Below are 21,519 nucleotides of genomic sequence, written 5' to 3'. Positions count from 1 at the left end.
TCTCTTCTTGAAAGCCTCCAGGGATGAAGCTCCCACAACTTCTGAAGGCAACTTCTGTTCCACGGGTTGATTGTTCTCCCTGTCAGGAAATTCCTCCTTATTTCCAGGTTGAATCTCTCCTTGGTTAGTTTCCATCCATTATTCCTCGACGTACAATGATAGTCCTTGACTAACAGCCACTATTGAGGGCATTTCTGTTGCTAAGCAAGACATTTGTTAAGCAAGCTTGGCCACGCTTTACGACCTTCCTCGCTGAGTGAATCCATTTTGGCTGGTTTCATGCCACACCTTGCTGAACACGGGTATTCAGTCCGTGATTCGGTTTGAGGAGAAAACCTCCATCAAACTAACCTGGCTTGGCCTCTTGGAGAAGGCAAATAACAATTTCTTCGGTTTGGAGCATGTTGTGAGAATGTAGCTTTCTTGTAATCCTCCCTCCTGCACAAGCAGTCATAGAGAGCAAACTTCAAGAGGACTAGAAACGTTCCAGGGCTAGAATTGTAACGGGAGGCACTTTCAAGAGGACAAGGATTTTCAAAAGGACTAGAAACATTACAGGAGGGACCTTCAAGAGGACTAGAAACACTCCAGGAGGGTCCTTCAAGAGGTCTAGAAACATTAGAGGAGCCACCTTCAAGAGGACTAGAAACATTCCAGGAGGGACCTTCAAGAGGACAAGAATTTTCAAAAGGTCTAGAAACATTACAGGAGGGTCCTTCAAGAGGACTAGAAACCAGTGGTGGTTTGCCAATTTTTCAAAAGGACTAGAAACATTACAGGAGGGATCTTCAAGAGGACTAGAAACACTCCAGGAGGGTCCTTCAAGAGGTCTAGAAACATTAGAGGAGCCACCTTCAAGAGGACTGGAAACAATCCAGGAGGGACCTTCAAGAGGACTAGAAACATTCCAGGAGGGACCTTCAAGAGGAGTAGAAAATTCCAGGAGCGACCTTCAAGAGGACAAGAAATTTCAAAAGGTCTAGAAATATTACAGGAGGGTCCTTCAAGAGGACTAGAAACCAGTGGTGGTTTGCCAATTTTTCAAAAGGACTAGAAACATTCCAGGAGGGACCTTCAAGAGGACTAGAAACATTCCTGGAGGGACCTTCAAGAGGACTAGAAACATTCCAGGAGTGACCTTCAAGAGGAGTAGTAAATACAAGGATTAGAATCATACCATCAGCAACCTTCAAGGGAACAACAATTTTCAAAAGGACTAGAAACATTCCAGGAGGGACCTTCAAGAGGACTAGAAACACTCCAGGAGGGTCCTTCAAGAGGTCTAGAAACATTAGAGGAGCCCCCTTCAAGAGGACTGGAAAATTCCAGGAGGAGTAGTAACATACCAGGATTAGAATCATACCATCAGCGACCTTCAAGAGGACAAGAATGTTTAAAAGGACTAGGAAAATATCAGGAATGGCCTTCAAGAGGACTAGAAACATACCAGGAGCGGCCTTCAAGACAGAGGACTTAAAACAGACCTCTAGTGGAGCCTGCTTCATCTCCCCCCCCCCAAAGTTTGTTTCCTGTTTTCTTTTTAATTAATCTATTTATTATTTTTAATGATTTAAAAAACATTTTATTCATTTTTATTTTTTTCTTATTTTCCACTTTTGCCTGACAACGGACCGTTTAAACTCAGTTACTCATCATTTCCGTTAAAACCCGGCGACTCGACGGCTCCCCTCTTACTTCACTCCCTCCTTGTTCACAAATGATCAACTTCCAAAGTGGGAAGAGAAGGGAAGCAGCAAATATTGATTCTGGCCCCTGTTTTGTGTGTCCTTTTCCCACCAAGCCCTCAAAAGACCTCCAAGCCCCTAATCCTGAGCCAGGGAAAACGGGGGGGGGTTTAATTTCCCACCCATGGGACGTTGCTTACTGATTAACCCAGCATGCAAAAGTATTATTTGCAGGACTTTGGTTCTGTTTCCAGGTGGAAGAAGACGGGGGATTGGCATTTTCCCTTCTTGCACACCAGTGGGTACACACTCACACACAACACACAAACACACACAGAGATACCATTGCCTGGTTCTTTCTTACCCAATACCCCAAAAATGGAGGTATTTTTTCTGCTGCTGCTCGCCTGCTTCACGGAAGCTGTGCCGTCGAAAAGTAAGTGACCCATGAAGGAAGGGATGGGATTTGTAGTGAAAATTTGGCAGGGGAGGGTGGGTCCTTTGGCCAGGTGACTCTCTTTCCAATTTCGCGGTGGAGGAAAAAAAGGAAGGATAATAATGCTCGGTAGGACGGTTTTTCCCGACAAGGAAAAGGGTTCCTGGAGCCAATTTGGCTGAGATATATATTACAGGCAGTCCTCGCCATTTCATAACTGTTTGAAGTCACTCGAAGGGCCATTTTTTTCACACTTGCGACCACGTTGTCAAAATTCGGACGGTTGGCAACCGAATCGAACTTACGACGGTGGCAGTGTCTCCCTGGGTCACACGATTCCCCTTTTGCGAACTTCTGACAAGCAAAGTCATCGGGGAAGCCTGATTCGCTTAACGGCCGTGGGGTTAACTTCACGCCAGCAGGGGTTCGCTTGAGAAGCGTGGCAAGGAACGCCGTAAAACGGGGCAAAACTCAACTTATACGTCATCCACTTGCTGTAGAGCCCAAAACTATTTGAAGGATTCTGTCTTATAACCACCCCAGAAGGAAGGTCCTCTGCTCGTCTCGGACAGAAACAAGATTCAGGTTTCAATCGATCAATCAACAATTGATCAATCAGAGCTGGAAGGGACCTTGGAGGTCTTCTAGTCCAACCCCCTGCTCAAGCAGGAAACCCTGGACCGTTTCAGACAAATGACTATCCAATCTCTTCTTAAAGACCTCCAGCGCTGAAGTACCCACAAGTTCTGGTGGCAAGCCGTTCCCCTGGTTAGTTGCCGTCAATCTTAGGAAGTTTCCCCCTTAATTCCAGGTCGCTTCTCTCCTTGGTTAGTTTCCATCCATTGTTTCTTTTTGCATAAGTTACAGATAGTATTACGACCATCCATTTAGCAATTGTTCAAAGTTATAAGTGTGTGTGGGGAAACGACGCAGTGGCTCAGTGGCTAAGGCACAATTGAGCTTGTCGATTAGAAAGGTCGGCAGCTCAGTGGTTCGAATCCCCAGCGCCGCGTAATGGAGGGAGCTCCCGTGACTCGTCCCAGCTTCTGCCCATTAGCAGTTCGAAAGCACCTAAAAAATGCAAGTAGGAAAATAGGGACCACCTTTGGTGGGAAGGGAACAGCGTCCCGTGCGCCTTCGGCGTTGAGTCATGCTGGCCACTTGACCACGGAGACGTCTTCGGACAGCGCTGGCTCTTCGGCTTTGAAACGGAGATGAGCAGCGCCCCCTAGAGTCAGGAACGACTAGCACAGATGTGCGAGGGGAACCTTTACCTTATAGGCTAATCGATAAAGCTATAATAACCTTACATACAACTCCCGCAAGGGGCCTGTGTGTCTTTGTCTACCTGTCGCCTCTCCGTTTACTGACGGTCTCTCTTCCTTCCCCGTCAGATATGGAGGACCAGGTCTTTCTCTTCCCAAAGCGCTCTGCCCGCTCCTACGTTCTCCTGAATCCCAGCCAAAATAAAGAAATGGAGCGCTTGACCATCTGCCTGAGTTTTTACTCCGAAATGACCCAAGATTTCAGCCTCTTCTCGGCCGCCTCCCGAGATCACCACAACGAGATCCTCCTCTTCAAAGTGCCCAATGGCTACGAGGTCATCCTGGGTGACCAAGCCGTCACTTTCAAGGTGTCCGAGAAACGGAGCGGCGGCCAAGCGGAGGATCTGTGCCTGGCCTGGGATTCGTCCACCGGCGTCGTCCAGCTGTGGCTCAACAGGATCCCCCTGCCCCGTAAAGTGGCCGCCCAGGGTTACCGGATCAAAAAGGATCTGATCATCATGCTGGGACAGGATCAGGATTCCTACGGGGGCTCGCTGGACCCCAACCAAGCTTTCGAAGGAGAGCTGGGAGAAGTCTACCTGTGGGACACCCTCTTGTCTGCAGATCAAATACGCAGCTTCCAGAGGCGGGAGAACTCTATCCCTCTGCTGGATTGGTTAGATCTGAGTTATAAAATCCATGGGGACGTGATGGCTGTTCCTTCCTTACTTTGAGGCCTTTCCCCCCTCCCCCGGCAATTTTTAATTTCTCTGTCCATCCGTCCGTCTGTCCACTCATCATCCATCCATCCATCCATTCATCCATATCTATCTATCTTCCATCCCACCATCTCTATCTGTCTGTCTATCTATCTATCTATCTATCTATCTATCTATCTATCTATCTATCTATCTATCTATCTATCTATCTATCTATCTATCTATCTATCTATCATTATCTCTCATCTCTTTCTCCCTTTCTCCCCCTCTCTTCTATCTATCTATCTATCTATCTATCTATCTATCTATCTATCTATCTATCTATCTATCTATCTATCTATCTAATCTATCTATCTATCTATCTATCTATTTAATCTAATCTATCTATCATCTATTATCTCTCATCTCTCTTTCTCCCTCTCTCCCCCTCTCTTCTGTCTGTCTGTCTGTCTGTCTGTCTGTCTGTCTGTCTGTCTGTCTATCTATCTATCTATCTATCATCTATCTCTTATTATCATCTCTCTTTCTCCCTCCTCCCTCTCCCTCTCTCTCTTCCATCCATCCATCCATTTATCTCAGGGGTCTCCAAACTTGGCAATTTTAAGACTTGTGGACTTTATCTCCCATAATTCCCCAGCCAGCATGGCTGGATGATGGCCTGGATAATGGTGACCCAAGAGAAGGGCGGGCCTTTTGCAACAGAGAGCACTGTTCCGACATTGATCAGCGCTTTAAAAATAAATTTCAAATTGTTTACAACTGTCACCACCGTGTGTTATCTTTGGTTCTGGATTCCCTTTGGTGTTTAAAATCGGTTTTGTAATCTTCTGCAAACACTTTGGGGGAAGGAATAACAATCGAGTGAATAACCAGCTCCGGGAAAATATTTTGATTGGGCTCCAATCAGAAATGGAAGATTACCAATATAACTGAGAGATGGTTTTAGGAGAGCGTGAATGTCAGGTGTTGGCTTTTAAATAAAGATTGTCCAGATCCCTTATCTGATTCTGAGAAGAAAGCTAGTTTTGTTCCAAGACCAGGACATAGAATAATAGGCTTGGAAGGCACCTTGGAGGTCTTCTAGTCCAACCCCCAGCTCAAGCAGAAGACTTGCTTATATCATTCCAGACAAATTGCCGAATCTCTTCTTAAAAATCTCCATCGATGGAGCACCCACAACTTCTGGAGGCAAGCTATTCCACCGGCTAATTCTTCTTACTGTTAATTCTAGGTTGCTTCTGTCCTTGATAAGTTTCCACCCGTTGCTTCTTGTCCTGCCTTCAGGTGCTTTGGAGAAGAGGTCGAACCTCTCTTCTTTGGGGCAGCCCCACAAATATTGGAAGGCTGTTGTCAAGTTCCCACTAATCCTGGTCTTTGTTAGACTGGGCATGCCCAGTTCTTGCAACGGTTCATCATATGGTTTAGCCTCCAGTCCTCTGATCAGTCTATAGAGCAATTATTGAATCTCTCATCTGCACCTCCATAACTGTCTGGTTTGGCTCTGCAACCCAACAAGACAGACGGAGACTTCAGAGGAGAATCAGAACTACAGAAAAAACCATGGCTACCAACCTGCCTTCCATTGAGGACCTGCACACTGCAGGAGTCAAAAAGAGGGCTGGGAAAATATCTACAGACCCCTTGCATCCTGGACATAAATTGTTCAAACTTCTACTCTCAAAATGAGGCTATAGGGCACTGCACACCAAGACAACTAGACACAAGGACAGTTTTTCCCCAAATGCCATCCCTCTGCTAAACAACTAATTCCCACAACACTGTCAAACTATTTACTAAGTCTGCATGATTATTACTATTATTCTTCTCATCCTTCCTATTGCCTATCTCCTATCTCCTCCCACGTACGATTATAACCATGTTGCTTGTATCTTTCAATTTATATTGTTTTTATTTGTTTCCTAGTTTCCTAACCTTGACTATCACCGAGTGTTGTATCTTATGATTCTTGCCGAATGTATTTTATTTTCCTTATATGCACTGAGAGCAGATGCACCAAAGACAAATTCCTTGTGTGTCCAATCACACTTGGCCAATAAAGAATTCTATTCTGTTCCGTTCCATTCCATTCCATTCCTTATTTTATTCTATTCCCTACACTCTATTATTCTATTCTATTCTATTCTATCCCATCCCATCCCATTCCTTATTCTATTCTCTACATTCTACTCTATTATTCTATTCTATCCTATCCTATCCCATCCTATCCCATTTCATTCCTTATTCTATTCTCTACATTCTACTCTATTATTCTATTCTATTCTATTCTATCCCACCCTATTCCATTCCATTCCTTATTCTATTCTCTACATTCTACTCTACTATTCTATTCTGTTCTATTCTATTCTATCCCATCCCATCCCATTTCATTCCTTATTCTATTCTCTACATTCTACTCTATTATTCTATTCTATTCTATTCTATCCCACCCTATTCCATTCCATTCCTTATTCTATTCTCTACATTCTACTCTACTCTTCTATTCTATTCTATACTATACTATTCTATCCCATCCCATCCCATCCCATCCCATCCTATTCCATTCCATTCCTTATTCTATTCTCTACATTCTACTCTATTATTCTATTCTATCCTATCGTATCCCATCCTATCCCATCCTATCCCATTTCATTCCTTATTCTATTCTCTACATTCTACTCTACTATTCTATTCTGTTCTATTCTATCCCATCCCATCCCATCCTATTCCATTCTATTCTCTACATTCTACTCTTCTATTCTATTCTATTCTATACTATTCTATCCCATCCCATCCTATTCCATTCCATTCCTTATTCTATTCTCTACATTCTACTCTATTATTCTATTCTATCCTATCCCATCCTATTCTATTCCATTCCTTGTTGTTCGTGTTTGTACACCTTCTAGAGTCTCAACATCTTTTTTGTGTCATGGTGACCAGAACTGGATGGAAAATTTCAAGGGTGACTTCACCACTACAATATAAAGCAGTACTAATACTTCTTGTGTTGATTTAATCTGATTAAATGACATCAATTCATTCATGGAGAAAACCCCAAATGACAGCTAAGCCTGCCCCTTGTTTGAAGTTCAGGAGACACGTAAGACAGGTGTCACCATTTGAGAAGCTGATTTGGTCCTTCAAGGAGGACACCGCTCAGCACCCGAGGACATCGGAACGAGAGGACCTGCCCAGGGTTCCTGCAACCAGCTGTTTCCTGCGTCGTCCACCAAGATGGTCCTCCTTCCTTCTCTCCTCGTTATCCTTGCCTGCCTCTCAGGATCCTTCGGCCAAGAAGGTGAGCCTTAAACCCATGTAGGAGCAGCTCCACCTGTCCATTGAAGCTCCCGTGGTCTCCAGAAGCTGGGTGAAATCTGTTGAGCTTTTCATCCGTATTGTTCTCCAGGGGCCGTTGGGTCTTCTTTTCAAGCTAGGGCTTGTTGGCTAAGTTGTCAGGCCATGGGTTGATTTTCCCTAGAAGATCCTTCTAAGGTGGCTTCAGTCAGGTGGAGTTTCCATGACTAAAAGGGCACCTGGATTCCTGGTCTTGGTTGAGGAGGAGAAGATGGCCTTGTGTTCCCCAACTCCAAATTCAGGTGGCTTCAATGAAAGTCCAGGCAGAATCCCCATGACTAAAAGGGGACCTGGATTCCTGGTCTTGGTTGAGGAGGAGAAGATGGCCTTGTGTTCCCCAACCCCAAATTCAGGTGGCTTCAACGAAAGTCCAGGTAGAGTCCCCATGACTAAAAGGGGACCTGGATTCCTGGTCTTGGTTGAGGAGGAGAAGATGGCCTTGTATTCCCCAACCCCAAATTCAGGTGGCTTCAATGAAAGTCCAGGTAGAGTCCCCATGACTAAAAGGGGACCTGGATTCCTGGTCTTGGTTGAGGAGGAGAAGATGGCCTTGTGTTCCCCAACCCCAAATTCAGGTGGCTTCAATGAAAGTCCAGGTAGAGTCCCCATGACTAAAAGGGGACCTGGATTCCTGGTCTTGGTTGAGGAGGAGAAGATGGCCTTGTGTTCCCCAACCCCAAATTCAGGTGGCTTCAATGAAAGTCCAGGTAGAGTCCCCATGACTAAAAGGGGACCTGGATTCCTGGTCTTGGTTGAGGAGGAGAAGATGGCCTTGTGTTCCCCAACCCCAAATTCAGGTGGCTTCAATGAAAGTCCAGGTAGAGTCCCCATGACTAAAAGGGGACCTGGATTCCTGGTCTTGGTTGAGAACCTGGCTTGTATCCCCCTCCAAAAAAATCCATGGGTCAAGTGGGAACCGGCCCCAAAGCTTGTCAAAACAGCTGGCTCTTGATGGACAAGATTTCCCCATGTTACTTTTTTGCTCAGGGCTCAAGGTCCTCTTATCTGCCCATCGTGTTGCTCGCAGCTTTCCTTCCCCTTCCTCCTCCACCCGATTCTAAACAGCTACCCTTCTAACAGAGATCCCTTGGTCTCCTTTCCAGATCTCCAGAAGAAGGTCTTCGTTTTCCCGGCGACTTCTCCCAAGGCCGCCGTGCGCCTGAATGTAAACCTTCAGCAGCCCCTGACCAAACTCTCCGTCTGCCTGAAACACCACTGCCCGCTCTTACGCCCTTATTCCCTCTTCTCTTATGCCACCCAGGCCCACGACAACGCTTTCCTGATTTTTAAGGAAGACCACAGCGTCTATTCGGTTAGCATAGGCAACTCGGATGTACTCTTCAAGATCCCTAGGCAAGTTATTCCGAGTTGGGAGCACATCTGCGTCTCCTGGAACTCCAGAAACGGGCTGATTTATTTTTGGCTCAACGGCGTCCTTCTCCCCCGCTTGGGAACCAAAAGGGGTTACAAGATCAGCCACCAGGCCTCCATCTTCCTGGGGCAAGACCAGGATACCTTCGGAGGGGGCTTCCAAGCCAGCCAATCCTTCGTGGGCGACATGGCGGAGGTCAACATGTGGCCAAGGATGTTGACCTCCGATGACGTCAGGCTCCTCATGAAAGATGACACCGTGCCCGACCCTCTATTCAGCTGGAGCTCTTTTAATTACACAATTCAGGATTATGTGGTCCTTACGGAGGAAGTGCCTTAGGCTGTTTCCCCAAAGGGAAGACCTGCGCTCGAAAGGAATTCTCTTCTGGAGGAGGGTGGGGAGAGAAAAGAAATGCATAGTTTTAGTGTATAGCAAATTTGAAGTAGATCGTGATTGATATGTAGACGATCCGTGCCCGGGAAAATCACCAGCGGGAACGTGATTCTAACCTCCTTGCAATAAAATAAGGCGCTTGTTCATGATGACGCCGAATTTCTCTTTATTCTCATCGCGCAATGGGGAGCCAAAGAACAGAGCAGGGGGTGATTTCCACTTTTCTTCCTTGTTACACGGGGGTTGCATCACCAACTTGTAAACGGCCCATAATCCCTTGTGGGGTGGAGTCCCGAATGCAGCTAGCAGAGTGTTTACTGGCCCGATACCCTTCCTGTCGCCAGGGTGGAGTTTTGTTCGGCAGATATTCTCTCATCGTGCCCAGAGAGAGAAAAATATCTGCCTCTACCAAGGATCGAACTTACAGCCTCACTGATTGTGAGGCGAGAGCGCCACATAAATTTATACAATGATATAAATAACATATTTTGTAAGTGGCCCAAGGCAATAACTCCTTACTCCATGTGGCCCAGGTAAGCAAACCTGTTGGCCCCCACCTGCTCTAGGATTTCCCATTGACACAAGGGCTTATGATATCACCGCCATACAATTAATTGGGCAATTAGTTTCATGCATAGTCCTCAACTTACAACCATTCATTTAGTGAGCATTGAAAGCTACATTGCTTGTGGGGGGGGAATCCTGTCCTCCCTCTTACAACAGTCATGGGATCAAAAAATTGGGTGCTTGCCAACCGATATGTATTTATGACATATCTTCCCAAACCAGCTTCCCACAAACAAAGTTAGTGGAAGAAACTGGATTCACTTAATTAAGGGCAGGTTATGGCGATTTCGGATGACAGGATTGGAAGGGGCCTTGGAGGTCGTCTAGTCCAACCCCCCACCCAAGCCGGAGACCCTACACAACCTACATCATTTCTAACTGATGGCAGTCCAATCTCTTCTTGGAAGTCTCAATTGATGAAGCTCCCACAACTTCCGAAGGCAACTTCTGTTCCATGGGTTGATGGTTCTCACTGTCAGAAAATTCCTCCTTATTTCCAGGTTGAATCTCTCCTTGGTCAGTTTCCATCCATTCTTCCTTATTTGGTGCCTTGGAGAATAGCTTGACCCCCTTCCTCCTCTCTGGGGCAGCCCCTCAAATATTGGAAGATGCTCTCCTGTCTTCCCTGGTCCTTCTCTTTCCTAGAGTAGCCAGGCCCAGTTCCTGCAACCGTTCATTGTATGTTTTAGCCTCCAGTCCCTTCACCATCCTGGTTGCTCTTCTCTGCACTCTTTCTAGAGCCTCAATAACTTTTTTATAGTGTGGGGATCAAAACTGGATGCAGGATTCTAGGTGTGGCCCTTACTAGGGCTTTATAGAGTGGCATTAGTACCTCCCTTGATCTTGATTGTATCCCTCTGTTGATGCAATTTAGGATTGCATTGGCTTTTTTAAACTGCTGTCTCCTATTTAGCTGGTTGTCCACTAAGACTCCAAGATCCCTCTCACAGTCACTGCTATTAAACCTGGTTTCACCCAGTCTATAAGTGTCCTTTTGGTTTTCCTTGTCTAATTTGCTTAACAATAGCAGCAAAAATAATAATAATTAAAATTGAGTGTGAACCGCCTTGCTTAGCCATATAAATTCGGGCTGCCACTGTGGTCCTGGCTCTTCCAGAGAAGAGAACTGTCATCTTCCTTGAATTAAAATAAAAGCGATCGTAACATGAATTACGATACAAGGGGCATGGTGGCTCAGTGGCTAAGATGCTGAAGTTTGTCGATCAGAAAGATCGGCAGTTCGGCGGTTCGAATCCCCAGCGCCGCCTAACGGAGTGAGCCCCCTCGTGACTTGTCCCAGCTTCTGCCAACCTAGCGGTTTGAAAGCAGGTAAAAAATGCAAGTAGAAAAATAGGAAGCTTTCTTACTAGGAGTATTAGACCAAAAAATGGATAAACAATCTCAATGTGCAGAGATGGACAAAATGACAATAGAACTAAAAGAAAGAGAAGAATCAGATTTCTATAAAATATGGAATAGAATTTATAAGTGGCTAGAAAACAGAAGCCAAAGCAGAAAATAGAGGATGCAAATATATGGTGATATAAATAATCAATATTAGTATAAATGTTGTTGCTATATTATAGGACAAGGTGAAAGCAATAGGAAGGCACTGCAGAATGGAGAATTATAAAGGCTCAACAGGAAATCCGATACAGAAGGCTGTAGAATTATTTTATATGGTTATGAACGTTTTGTGATCTGTTTGTTCTTGTGGTGTTTTTCTGTCTGTTTTTAAAGATTAAAACATTCAATAAAAATTATTTAAAAAAAGAAAAATAGGGACCACCTTTGGTGGGAAGGGAACAGCGTTCCGTGCGCCGTGGCGTTGAGTCACGGAGATGTCTTCGGACAGCGGAGATGTCTTCGGACAGCGACCACGGAGATGTCTTCGGACAGCGCTGGCTCTTCGGCTTTGAAACAGAGATGAGCACCGCCCCCTAGAGTCGGGAACGGCTAGCACAGATGTGCGAGGGGAGCCTTTACCTTTAACATGAATTAAAATCAAAGCCAGCGTAAAATTGGATCCGTGACTTGAGGTGTTTGACTATTCCAAAGGATCCAAAACAAGAGTTTATGGATAATAACTCTTTGTTTGAGGTCTAAGTGGAATATCAGAGCAACGTCATCAAGTTGATGTGGCTTGAGATGTTTGTTTATTTATCTATGGATCCATCCATCCATCAAGCAGACTGACAGGCTATTGGGATGGTTGATTGAGTCCTAATTAAATGAAGCCGATTCATTCAAGGGGAAACTGGGAAAACAGAAGGGACAGCTCAACCTGCCCCTCGTTCTAAGTTCAAGAGATACGTAAGGCATTCATTTGAGAAGTTGACTTGACCTGCAAGGACACCAGCCAAAGAGGGCTACGGAGAGTTCCTGCAAACAGCTGGCATCTCCATCGTCCACCATGATGGTCCTCCTTCCTTCCCTCCTTCTTATCCTCGCCTGCCTGTCAGGATCCTTCAGCCAACAAGGTGAAACTCTGTTCTACATTCTTATTCCATTCCACCACCACCACCACCACCACCACCACCACCACCTTCTTCTTCTTCTTCTTCTTCTTCTTCTTCTTCTTCTTCTTCTTCTTCTTCTTCTTCTTCTTCCTCCACCTCCTCCTCCTCCTCCTCTTCTTCTTCTCCTCCTCCTTCTCCTTCTCCTTCCCCTCCTCCCTCCTCCTTCTTCCCCTCCTCCTCCTTTTCTGTATTCTACTGTTCTACTCTATTCTACTCTATTCATTTTTTTCTTCTCTCCTCCTCTCTCCTCCTCTCCTCTCTTCTTCTCCTCCTCCGCCTTCACCTCCTCCTCCTTTTCTGTATTCTACTGTTCTACTCTACTCTGTTTATTCTTCTTCTTCTCCTTCTCCTTCTCCTTCTTCACCTTCACCTTCACCTCCTCCTCCTCCTTTTCTGTATTTGTTTTTTTTCTCTTCTCTTCTCTCCTCCTCTCTTCCCCTATTCTCTTATTCTTATTCTATTCCTGGTTTGGATGTTTCTGGATCCAAAATAAAAAGGGGTTGGGGCACCAAAATCATCACCTGTCCCTTGTCAAAACAGGCGGCGGGGGGGGGGGGGAACTTGTCAGAAAGCTTTTCCACCTTACTTCCTCAGGGCTCAAACGCCTCTTATCTGTCCATTGTGTTGCTAGCAGCTGTCCTTCGCCTCCCACTTTCCGATCTTAGGAAAGGGCCCTGCTAACCGAGATGTCTTCTGTCTCCATCCAGATCTCCATAAGAAGGTCTTCATTTTCCCGACAGCTACTAACAAGGCCTTCGTACGTCTGAACTCCACCCTTCAGCATCCCTTGACCGACCTCACCGTCTGCCTGCGATATCACTCCCCGCTTTTCTCTTCCTTTCCCCTCTTCTCTTATGCCACCCGCTCCAAGGACAACGATTTCCTGATTTTTAAGCCCGACGACAAGAAGTATTCCGTTTACGTGGGCGGAGACAAGCTGGATTTCACGGTCCCCGTGAGGACAATTCCCGCTTGGGAGCACATCTGTGTCTCCTGGAACACCTGGGATGGGCTGGTCCATTTTTGGCGCAATGGGGAACTTCTCCCTCGCGTGGGAATGAGGAAGGGGTACAGGATCAGCCACGAGGCATCCATTATTCTGGGGCAGGAGCAGGATGAATTCGGAGGGGGTTTCGACATCCGCCAATGCTTTATGGGCGAAATGACGGAGGTCAACATGTGGTCCCGGGTGCTGACCACGGATGAGATCCAATTGGTCATGAGGGAGGAGCCGGTGCCTGGCAACCTGATCAACTGGAGATCTCTCCATTACACCGCTCAGGATTACATGCTGGTTACAAACACCAGGCCTTAAGTTTTCTCCCAAATGCGAGATCTGCGTTTTTTGAATGGGAGAAAAAAAATATATGAGAGAATAGGAAAGGCCTTTAAGGCAAAAAAAATTAAATGCTTAATCTGTAGTTCTGCAAATAATTGAAGTAGATCGTGATTGATAGGCAGATGATGCAAAATCGTAAGTGGGTGTCCCAAATACCCTGGCAATAAAATAAGCGGTTTATTCATGATACGCTGAATGTGTCTTTTTTTCTTTTTTAATTAGCTCAAGAAAATCTGGCTTGTTTGCTTGTGCTTGCCGAGGTGGCACAGTGGTTAGAGTGCAGCACTGCAGGCCACTTCAGCTGACTGCTATGTGCAGTTCAGCGGTTCAAATCTCACCGGCTCAGGGTTGACTCAGCCTTCCATCCTTCCGAGGTGGGTGAAATGAGGACCCGGATTGTGGGGGCGATATGCTGACTCTGTAAATGGCTTAGAGAGGGCTGAAAGCCCTATGAAGCGGTATATAAGTCTAACTGCTATTGCTATTGCTAAAATCTGGCTTGTTTGTTGTGCTTGCTTGTTCCCTCCCTCCAAGAATGTACAATCAACATAACCACCGCTGAGAATCTTGCCTCTTGAAGGCCACAGTCTGGGCATCACAGTCCTAAATTCCCTAGCTCAGGGGTATCAAACTCAATTTCACCGAGGGCCGCGTCAGGGTTGGGTTTGATCTCGGTGGGCCGGGGCAGGCATTGCCAGCTCGACAACACTCCTGTTGTGGGTTCCTGTATGGGCCAGAGGGCTCTGCCAGTGAAATCGAGCTCCCAGGCTCTATTTCCAGCTGTGACAGCCTCCTGCAGCAACCTTCTGCCAGTGAAAAAGGGCCCCAGGAGTGCCACATGCAGCCCTCCTGAACTCCGTTTTAGGCTGCGACAGCCTCCTGCAACCCTCTGCCAGCGAAAAAGATGCTGCAGGAGTGCCACATGCAGCCCTCCTGAACTCTGTTTTAGGCTGCAACAGCCTTCTGCAACCCTCTGCCAGTGAAAAAGGGCCCCAGGAGTGCCACATGCAGCCCTCCTGAACTCAGTTTTAGGCTGCAACAGCCTCCTGCAATCCTCCGGAGCTCCATTTTTGCTGGCAGAGGCACCGCGAGTCAATCCTTCGCTATTTTCAGGGTGGCTGCACGGGCCAAATCCAGAGGTGGTATTCAGCCAGTTCGGACCAGTTCAGGCGAATCTCTAGCGGCAACTGCGCCCACCCGCCCAGACATAACGCTGTCCTATTTAGTCACGTTTTCAAGGCCGGGCGCACGCGCAGAAGGCGCACGTGTGAGCAAAGCACATGTGTGAAAGGCGCTCTGGCAAGAATCTGTGGAACCTGTGGAATCTTATCACGAGCAGAATCCGTTTACTGCGAGGACAATAATTGCTTATCAACATTTTAGCTTCTTCTCTTTTTCTCCTCCGAAAAATTATTTACTCAGAGGCTTTTAAAATGGCGCCGAGCAGGCTGGTTTCTCCGGTAATAACGAACACTTTTTGCTAATTCTCACAAGACTTCAAAAGAATTGAAAAGAATTCTTGAAAAGAATTCAAAACAAAAGAGATAGCTTATCACATGTTTTGGTTTCACAATAGAAGAATTTTACTCCTTCATTAACTTTGCTTATTTGGAAGTTAAATGGTGATGAATCTGTTGAACGGTCTTGTTACAATGTTTACTCACTGAAATTTTTGCCAAGCCTTAAACTTCAAAATAAAAGCCTCTTTACTTAAAGCTGCATATTTGGCAATAGAGTTTTATTAACTGCAGGCAGACAAATTTTGAAATGGCCTCAAAACCAAATATTAACTTGAAGTCGTCACCCTCTACTTCCAGGGGCACATCCTCAGTGCCTGGCACAAAGCTGCAGCCTCCGCCTCCTACGCCCCCTGCTGGGGATGTGTTAACGAAAGAATTTTTTCTGAGTAATCTAAGCGAGGCTCTTAATGCACAGACAATTAAAATGGAAGATAAATTTAGAGATAATAGAGAGGAGAGAAAAGAGGAAATAAAAGAAATGAAAGAAGAAATTAAAAGTGAAATTAAAAGTGAAATAAAAGGACTTAAACAGGAGTTGTATGAGAAATTTGAGGCTAAGGTTGATAAAATTAGAGATGACATGCTGAGTCTTGTAACTGTATTAACAGAACATATTTCTGGAGTGGAAGATACTCTAGAGGTTCTTAATGATGCCAATGCTAACTTGACATTGAAAACAGAGGTGGTGGAACAAAAAGTGGAAAATGCTGAAAAAGAAATTATTATGATACAGTACCGACAAATGGAGTTCGCATTAAGAGTAAGGGGGCTGCGTGAGGAGAAACAGGAGAACCTGAAACAGATCCTATCGGAAGCTTTTGACCGCCTGATGGGAAGACCAGGGACCAACCAAGGCTGGCAAATTGACAAAGCTTACCGCGTTAACTCCTGGCTGGCAAAGCAGAAGCAGCTTCCTCGAGACATCGTTATATATTTTACTACAAGAGAGTTCAGAAATATGGTACTGCAAGCGTCTTATAACACTAAGCTTCAAATTGGCGGTAAAGACCTGGCTGTTTTGAAAGAGATACCACCTCAAATGTTAAGAGCCAGAAGAGATTACGCTTTTTTGGTCGAAGAACTCAGAAATCGTCAGATACAGTATAGATGGGATGCACCATTCGGCATCATATTTACATTTGATAAGCAAAGGTACCGCCTCAACTCTGTATGGAAAGCCCGAGATTTTTATTATAATATATTGAAGGCCGGACACCCTGCACCATCTGGACCTAGAGAAAGACCACAAGAAGGACAGGATAGACAGCAAACTATACAACCACCAGACAAGATGGAGCATCTCTCTTCTCTAGAAGTGCAAGGTGCTATGGAACCAAGACCTAGCCGCATGACTACTAGACGTATGGAGAAACAAGCTAAGAAGCAACAGCGTCAACAATCACCGGCCATCGATCAAGGAACTACAACAACAAATCTGGAAGCAGTGGGAGGAGCTAGACCTAAGGTCAAACAGGCCATGCAGGAAGCTCTAAAAATGCTTCAACCAACCAAAGATGACAACTAAGATCTTAACATGGAATGTCAACGGACTGAACTCTCCACAGAAGAGGAAGAAAATATTTCATTATCTTAAACAGTTTAAGAACGATGTAATTTGTTTGCAAGAAACTCATATTAAGTCAACTGATCAAAAATATCTGATCAACTCAAAACTTGGTCAACATTTTGCAGCTTCTGCTATGGAAAAGAAGAATGGTATAGTTGTATACTTAAGAAAAGATATGAAAGCTGAATTAATAGAAGCAGATCCCTTCGGAAGATATATTGCTTTAGACTTAATCTTAGAAGGGAAAAAGACATTACTTTTGGGAATTTATGCTCCCAATCAACAGCAAGATAGATTCTATAGAAATCTTCATGCTAAATTAGTACAGTGGGACTATAGTTCCTGTATACTATTGGGTGACTGGAATGGAGTGATAGACACTAAGAGAGATAAGAAGATTTCCCGCTTAAATACCAAGATGCGAGCAAAGTTACCCAAATCTTTCTTTGACATTATGGATGATTTTGAATTGAGAGATATCTGGCGAGAAAGAAATGCAGAGGAATATGACTTCACTTTCTTCTCGGACAGGCATCAATCCCTTTCAAGGATTGATTTTATTCTAATCACTAATGATTTGCTTTCTAGGGTCAAGAAAACAAAGATTGCAGCTAGAGTCCTTTCGGACCATAACCCAGTTTGGATGGAGTTGGGAAGGGTAGTGCAGGCAAGAAGGTTTTGGAGACTGAATGAAAATTTATTTAGATATGAAAACTATATTAATGATTGTAAAAAATTACTATCTGAATATTTTGTTTTGAATATGAATAAGGGTACATCTATGGAATTTGTATGGGATGCAAGCAAAGCGTATATGAGGGGAGTTTTGATGAATATAAATAAAACACATAGAAATAAGCAAGGGTTAAAACGAACAGAACTGGAAGAGGAAATTAAGAGAAAAGAGCTGGAGTTAACAAGGAAACCAGACGATACAAAGGTTAAGGAAGCTATTAACATATTAAAATCTCAATTTGACATGTTGATCTCTGACCAGGTAGCTACTAATTTATTATATGCAAAACACAATACTTTTTGTAATGCAAACAAACCTGGCAGATGGTTAGCTTATCAGATTAGGAAAAAAAGGAAAACTCGAAATATATCTAAACTGATTTACAGAGGGAAGGAGGTGTTCCAACAGGAAGAGATTCAAAAGGCTTTCTGGGAATTTTTTACAGAACTGTATAAAGGGGATAAAATTAATGGTTTAGACATAGACAAATATTTAGACAAGGAGAAAATACCTTCAGTTAGAGAAGAACACAGGCAAAAATTGAATCAACCAATAACCTCGGGGGAAATCCTGCAGGTAATTAAGCAATTAAAGCCAGGGAAAGCACCAGGTACAGATGGCTTGACAGCGGTTTACTACAAAAACTTACAGTTAGAAATGGTAGAACCTCTTAGAGAATTATTTAATATGATTCAAACGGAAGGTAAAGTCCCTCCATCTTGGAAGACAGCGTTTATATCTTTGATACCCAAAGAAGATCAAGATACTACTCAACCCAAAAATTATAGACCCATTTCATTACTGAATGTAGATTATAAAATTTTTACTAAAATATTAGCAAATAGGTTAATGTTGGTCATTCAACAATTGATACATACGGACCAAACAGGTTTTATACAAGGGAGACAGATGAAAAGTAATGTTAGATTAATTATTAATGCATTAGAATATTTGGGAAAGAACAACCAGATCCCTGCTGCGTTTATATTTTTGGATGCTGAGAAGGCCTTTGATCGAGTTAATTGGCAATTTCTGTTGAAGATACTGCAAAAAATGCAGATAGGAGATAATTTTTTACAGTCAATTAAAGCAATATACCAACAGCAAACAGCACAAATCATAGTCAATGGAAGTCTAACAGACTCTTTTCAAATTGGAAAAGGTACAAGACAGGGCTGTCCTTTGTCCCCATTATTGTTTATTATAACTTTGGAAGTATTGTTGAGTAAAATACGGGGCTTGGATGGTTTAAAAGGGATCAAGATTAGGCAGCAAGAATATAGAGTCCGCGCTTTTGCGGATGATTTGGTCATAATATTGGAACAACCGCAGGAATCCAGTATGGTTTTAATGAATATGATTAATCAATATGGTCAAGTGTCGGGCTTTAAAATAAACTTAGGAAAAACCAAAATATTAGCTATAAATATGAATATTAAACAAAAGGAAGAATTAGGAGTGATGCTAGGATGTGAGGTAGTTAAAAAAGTCAAATATCTTGGAGTTAACATTTTAACTTCAAATGGGAAATTATATAAGCATAATTATGAACCACTTTGGCATAGCATACAGACAGAGATGAAAAAATGGGAGAAATTGCACTTATCTTTGCTGGGTAGGATAGCGGCAGTGAAAATGAACATTTTACCAAAATTTTTATTTCTCTTCCAAATGTTACCTATACTTAAAAAAGATGCGAACCTTTTAGAATGGCAGAAGGGTATCAACAAATTTGTGTGGGCAGGAAAGAAGCCGAGGGTAAAGATGAAAATAATGCAAGATGTACGTGAGAGAGGAGGATTGAAACTACCTAATTTAAAACTATATTATGATGCAGTGGCATTATCTGCAATTAGTGATTGGATTCATTTAACCAATGATAGAATATTGAACATTGAGGGACACGATCTGGTATTTGGTTGGCATGCTTACCTGTTATTCAACAAAAAATTGGATAAGACCTTTAAAAGTCATATTTTAAGAAATGCTTTATTGCGGGTCTGGAAGAAATATCAATATAAATTAAATGACAAGATACCCATGTGGGCAATTCCTAGACACGCAATTGAAAATATGAATACAGCACAAAGACAGGACAGAATTACTTACAGACAGCTTCTTACCTCGGAAAGGGGGGTATTACAATTAAAATGTTTAGAGGTATTAAAAGAGGAGAAGGTAGTTCAAACATGGTTCCAGTATGGGCAATTACAGGCTAGGTGGAAAATAGATCAAAAAATTGGTTTTATTCAAGTTGAGGATAATCTGTTTAAACAAATAAGAGATCAAAGCTTAATGCATATAAAGAGGATATATAATGTATTAATACAGATGGATTCGGAAACAGAATTAGTTAAAGATTGTATGATAAAATGGGCTCAAAATATTGAGGAACCAATAATGTTGGATACATGGGAAAGAATCTGGGTAAGAAATGTGAAATTTACACAAGCTCAAAATCTGAGAGAAAATTTTTACAAGATGTTCTATAGATGGCATTTAGATCCTAAAAAGTTGGCTTCTATGTATCCGAATGTACAGCCTAAATGTTGGAGGTGTGGTTCTCTCGATGCTACATATTATCATATATGGTGGACCTGCCAAAAGGTTAAGGCATTTTGGATAAAAATATGGTGGGTCATGCAAAATGTTTTTAAAAGAAGGATAAAGTTTAGTCCTCAGTTATTTTTACTAGGTATATGTACTGATTTTACAGTGGTAGAGACCAACTTGACTCTGCACCTGATAACTGCAGCAAGACTGTTGGTGGCGCAATATTGGAAGAAGGAAGACTTGCCTACAATCCAAGAATGGACATTGAAAGTAACAAACTTAGCTGAAATGGCTAAAATATCGGCATATCTCAAAGATCATTCAAATGAGAGATATAAACGAGACTGGAAAAAATGGATTGACTATATACAAAATAAATACGGGACTAAGAAATTCCAGTTAGCCTATGCTTAAGATCAGAAATGATTTAAACTGTTAAAAGTCAGTTCAGTAAGAAGAAGCTAAGGTCAATCTAGAATGTCATTAATTTCTTTATTTCTTTTTTCTCAATAGATTTTAGACTGTGTTAGTTAAAAATCCATACCGTGTACGGGTTCTGGGAAGTCGGGGGGGGGGGGAAGGAGGAGGGGGGGTGGGGGGGTGGAGGGAGGGAGGGATACACACAACAAAAAAAATTGTACTTTAATGTCTTAATGATTGACAAATGATGACATATTTGTGTTTTTTTTTTTTTAAAGAAAAAAAAAAATAAAATAAAAAAGTTGAATATAAGAATCTGTGGAACCTGCCACTGGTCAGATTTAAGCACCCCATGGGCCAGATCTGTCCCACGGGCCTTGAGTTGACCTAGCTGGTGGAGCCATCATCAAGGCTTCTGAGAGGACACGTGGGACCCACCTATCTGTCATGGGCCCAGTTAAGGGAGGGATGACATTTTGACATGGACGAAACCACGGGAAAGATAAGAATATTCCAGGCAGGGATCCAGAATGGCGACAACGGATAATGACTGGCTTTGTTTTAGATTTAAGAAAAACACCAGAGCAACGTTGTTGACGTGGCTTTGAGGTGCTTCATTTTCAATGGGTGGGTCGATCACTCGGGATTTGCGAGCGATTCAAACGGTTGATTTAATCCTGATGAAATGTTATCATTTCATTCATGGGGAAACTGGGAAAACCAAAGGGACAGCTCAGCCTGCCCCTTCTTCTAAGTCCAAGAGGAACATCAGAGAGGTTGTCATTCATTTGAGAAGCTGATACGGTCCTGCGAGGAGGACACAGCTCAGTGCCCAAGGACATAGGGACAAGGATTCCTGCGGTCAGCCAGCTCCTCCATCGTCCACCATGCTGGTCCTCCTTCCTTCCCTCCTTCTTATTCTCACCTGTCTGTCAGGATCCTTCGGCCAAAAAGGTGAAGCTCTGTTCTACATTCTCCTCCTCCTCCTCCTCCTCCTCCTCCTCCTCCTCCTCCTCCTCCTCCTCCTTTTCTATATTCTACTTTTCTATTCTACTCTACTCTACTCTACTCTAC

General features: G+C 43.6%; 3 protein-coding genes across 3 annotated transcripts; all 3 read left to right on the top strand.

Annotated features, from left to right (window-relative positions):
• The first annotated feature begins 1,928 nt into the window (after nucleotides 1-1,928).
• LOC116519964 (C-reactive protein-like) lies at nucleotides 1,929-4,198 on the top strand. Its single transcript, XM_032234082.1, has 2 exons — nucleotides 1,929-2,121; nucleotides 3,516-4,198. Exons 1-2 carry the CDS (start codon nucleotides 2,064-2,066, stop codon nucleotides 4,118-4,120), a joined length of 663 nt encoding a protein of 220 aa, XP_032089973.1. The 5' UTR covers nucleotides 1,929-2,063; the 3' UTR covers nucleotides 4,121-4,198.
• A 2,783-nt stretch (nucleotides 4,199-6,981) lies between these two features.
• LOC116519965 (serum amyloid P-component-like) lies at nucleotides 6,982-9,553 on the top strand. Its single transcript, XM_032234084.1, has 2 exons — nucleotides 6,982-7,403; nucleotides 8,563-9,553. Exons 1-2 carry the CDS (start codon nucleotides 7,340-7,342, stop codon nucleotides 9,168-9,170), a joined length of 672 nt encoding a protein of 223 aa, XP_032089975.1. The 5' UTR covers nucleotides 6,982-7,339; the 3' UTR covers nucleotides 9,171-9,553.
• Nucleotides 9,407-13,950, top strand: LOC116520151 (serum amyloid P-component-like). Its single transcript, XM_032234301.1, has 2 exons — nucleotides 9,407-9,433; nucleotides 12,942-13,950. Exons 1-2 carry the CDS (start codon nucleotides 9,407-9,409, stop codon nucleotides 13,623-13,625), a joined length of 711 nt encoding a protein of 236 aa, XP_032090192.1. The 3' UTR covers nucleotides 13,626-13,950.
• The last annotated feature ends 7,569 nt before the right edge of the window (nucleotides 13,951-21,519 follow it).

The sequence above is a fragment of the Thamnophis elegans genome, chromosome 17 (assembly GCF_009769535.1).
Source record: "Thamnophis elegans isolate rThaEle1 chromosome 17, rThaEle1.pri, whole genome shotgun sequence".
Classification (NCBI taxonomy): Eukaryota; Metazoa; Chordata; class Lepidosauria; order Squamata; family Colubridae; genus Thamnophis; species Thamnophis elegans.
This window is presented reverse-complemented; position numbering and strand designations above follow the sequence as displayed.

Excerpts from the sequence above, each read along its gene's own strand:
- LOC116519964 (XM_032234082.1), top strand. The coding sequence starts at position 2,064 with ATGGAGGTATTTTTTCTGCTGCTGCTCGCCTGCTTCACGGAAGCTGTG. Across the intron at positions 2,122-3,515 it reads GGAAGCTGTGCCGTCGAAAA|ATATGGAGGACCAGGTCTTT; the intron begins GTAAGTGACCCA and ends CTTCCCCGTCAG.
- LOC116519965 (XM_032234084.1), top strand. The coding sequence starts at position 7,340 with ATGGTCCTCCTTCCTTCTCTCCTCGTTATCCTTGCCTGCCTCTCAGGA. Across the intron at positions 7,404-8,562 it reads AGGATCCTTCGGCCAAGAAG|ATCTCCAGAAGAAGGTCTTC; the intron begins GTGAGCCTTAAA and ends TCTCCTTTCCAG.
- LOC116520151 (XM_032234301.1), top strand. The coding sequence starts at position 9,407 with ATGGGGAGCCAAAGAACAGAGCAGGGG. Across the intron at positions 9,434-12,941 it reads GCCAAAGAACAGAGCAGGGG|CAGCTGTCCTTCGCCTCCCA; the intron begins GTGATTTCCACT and ends TTGTGTTGCTAG.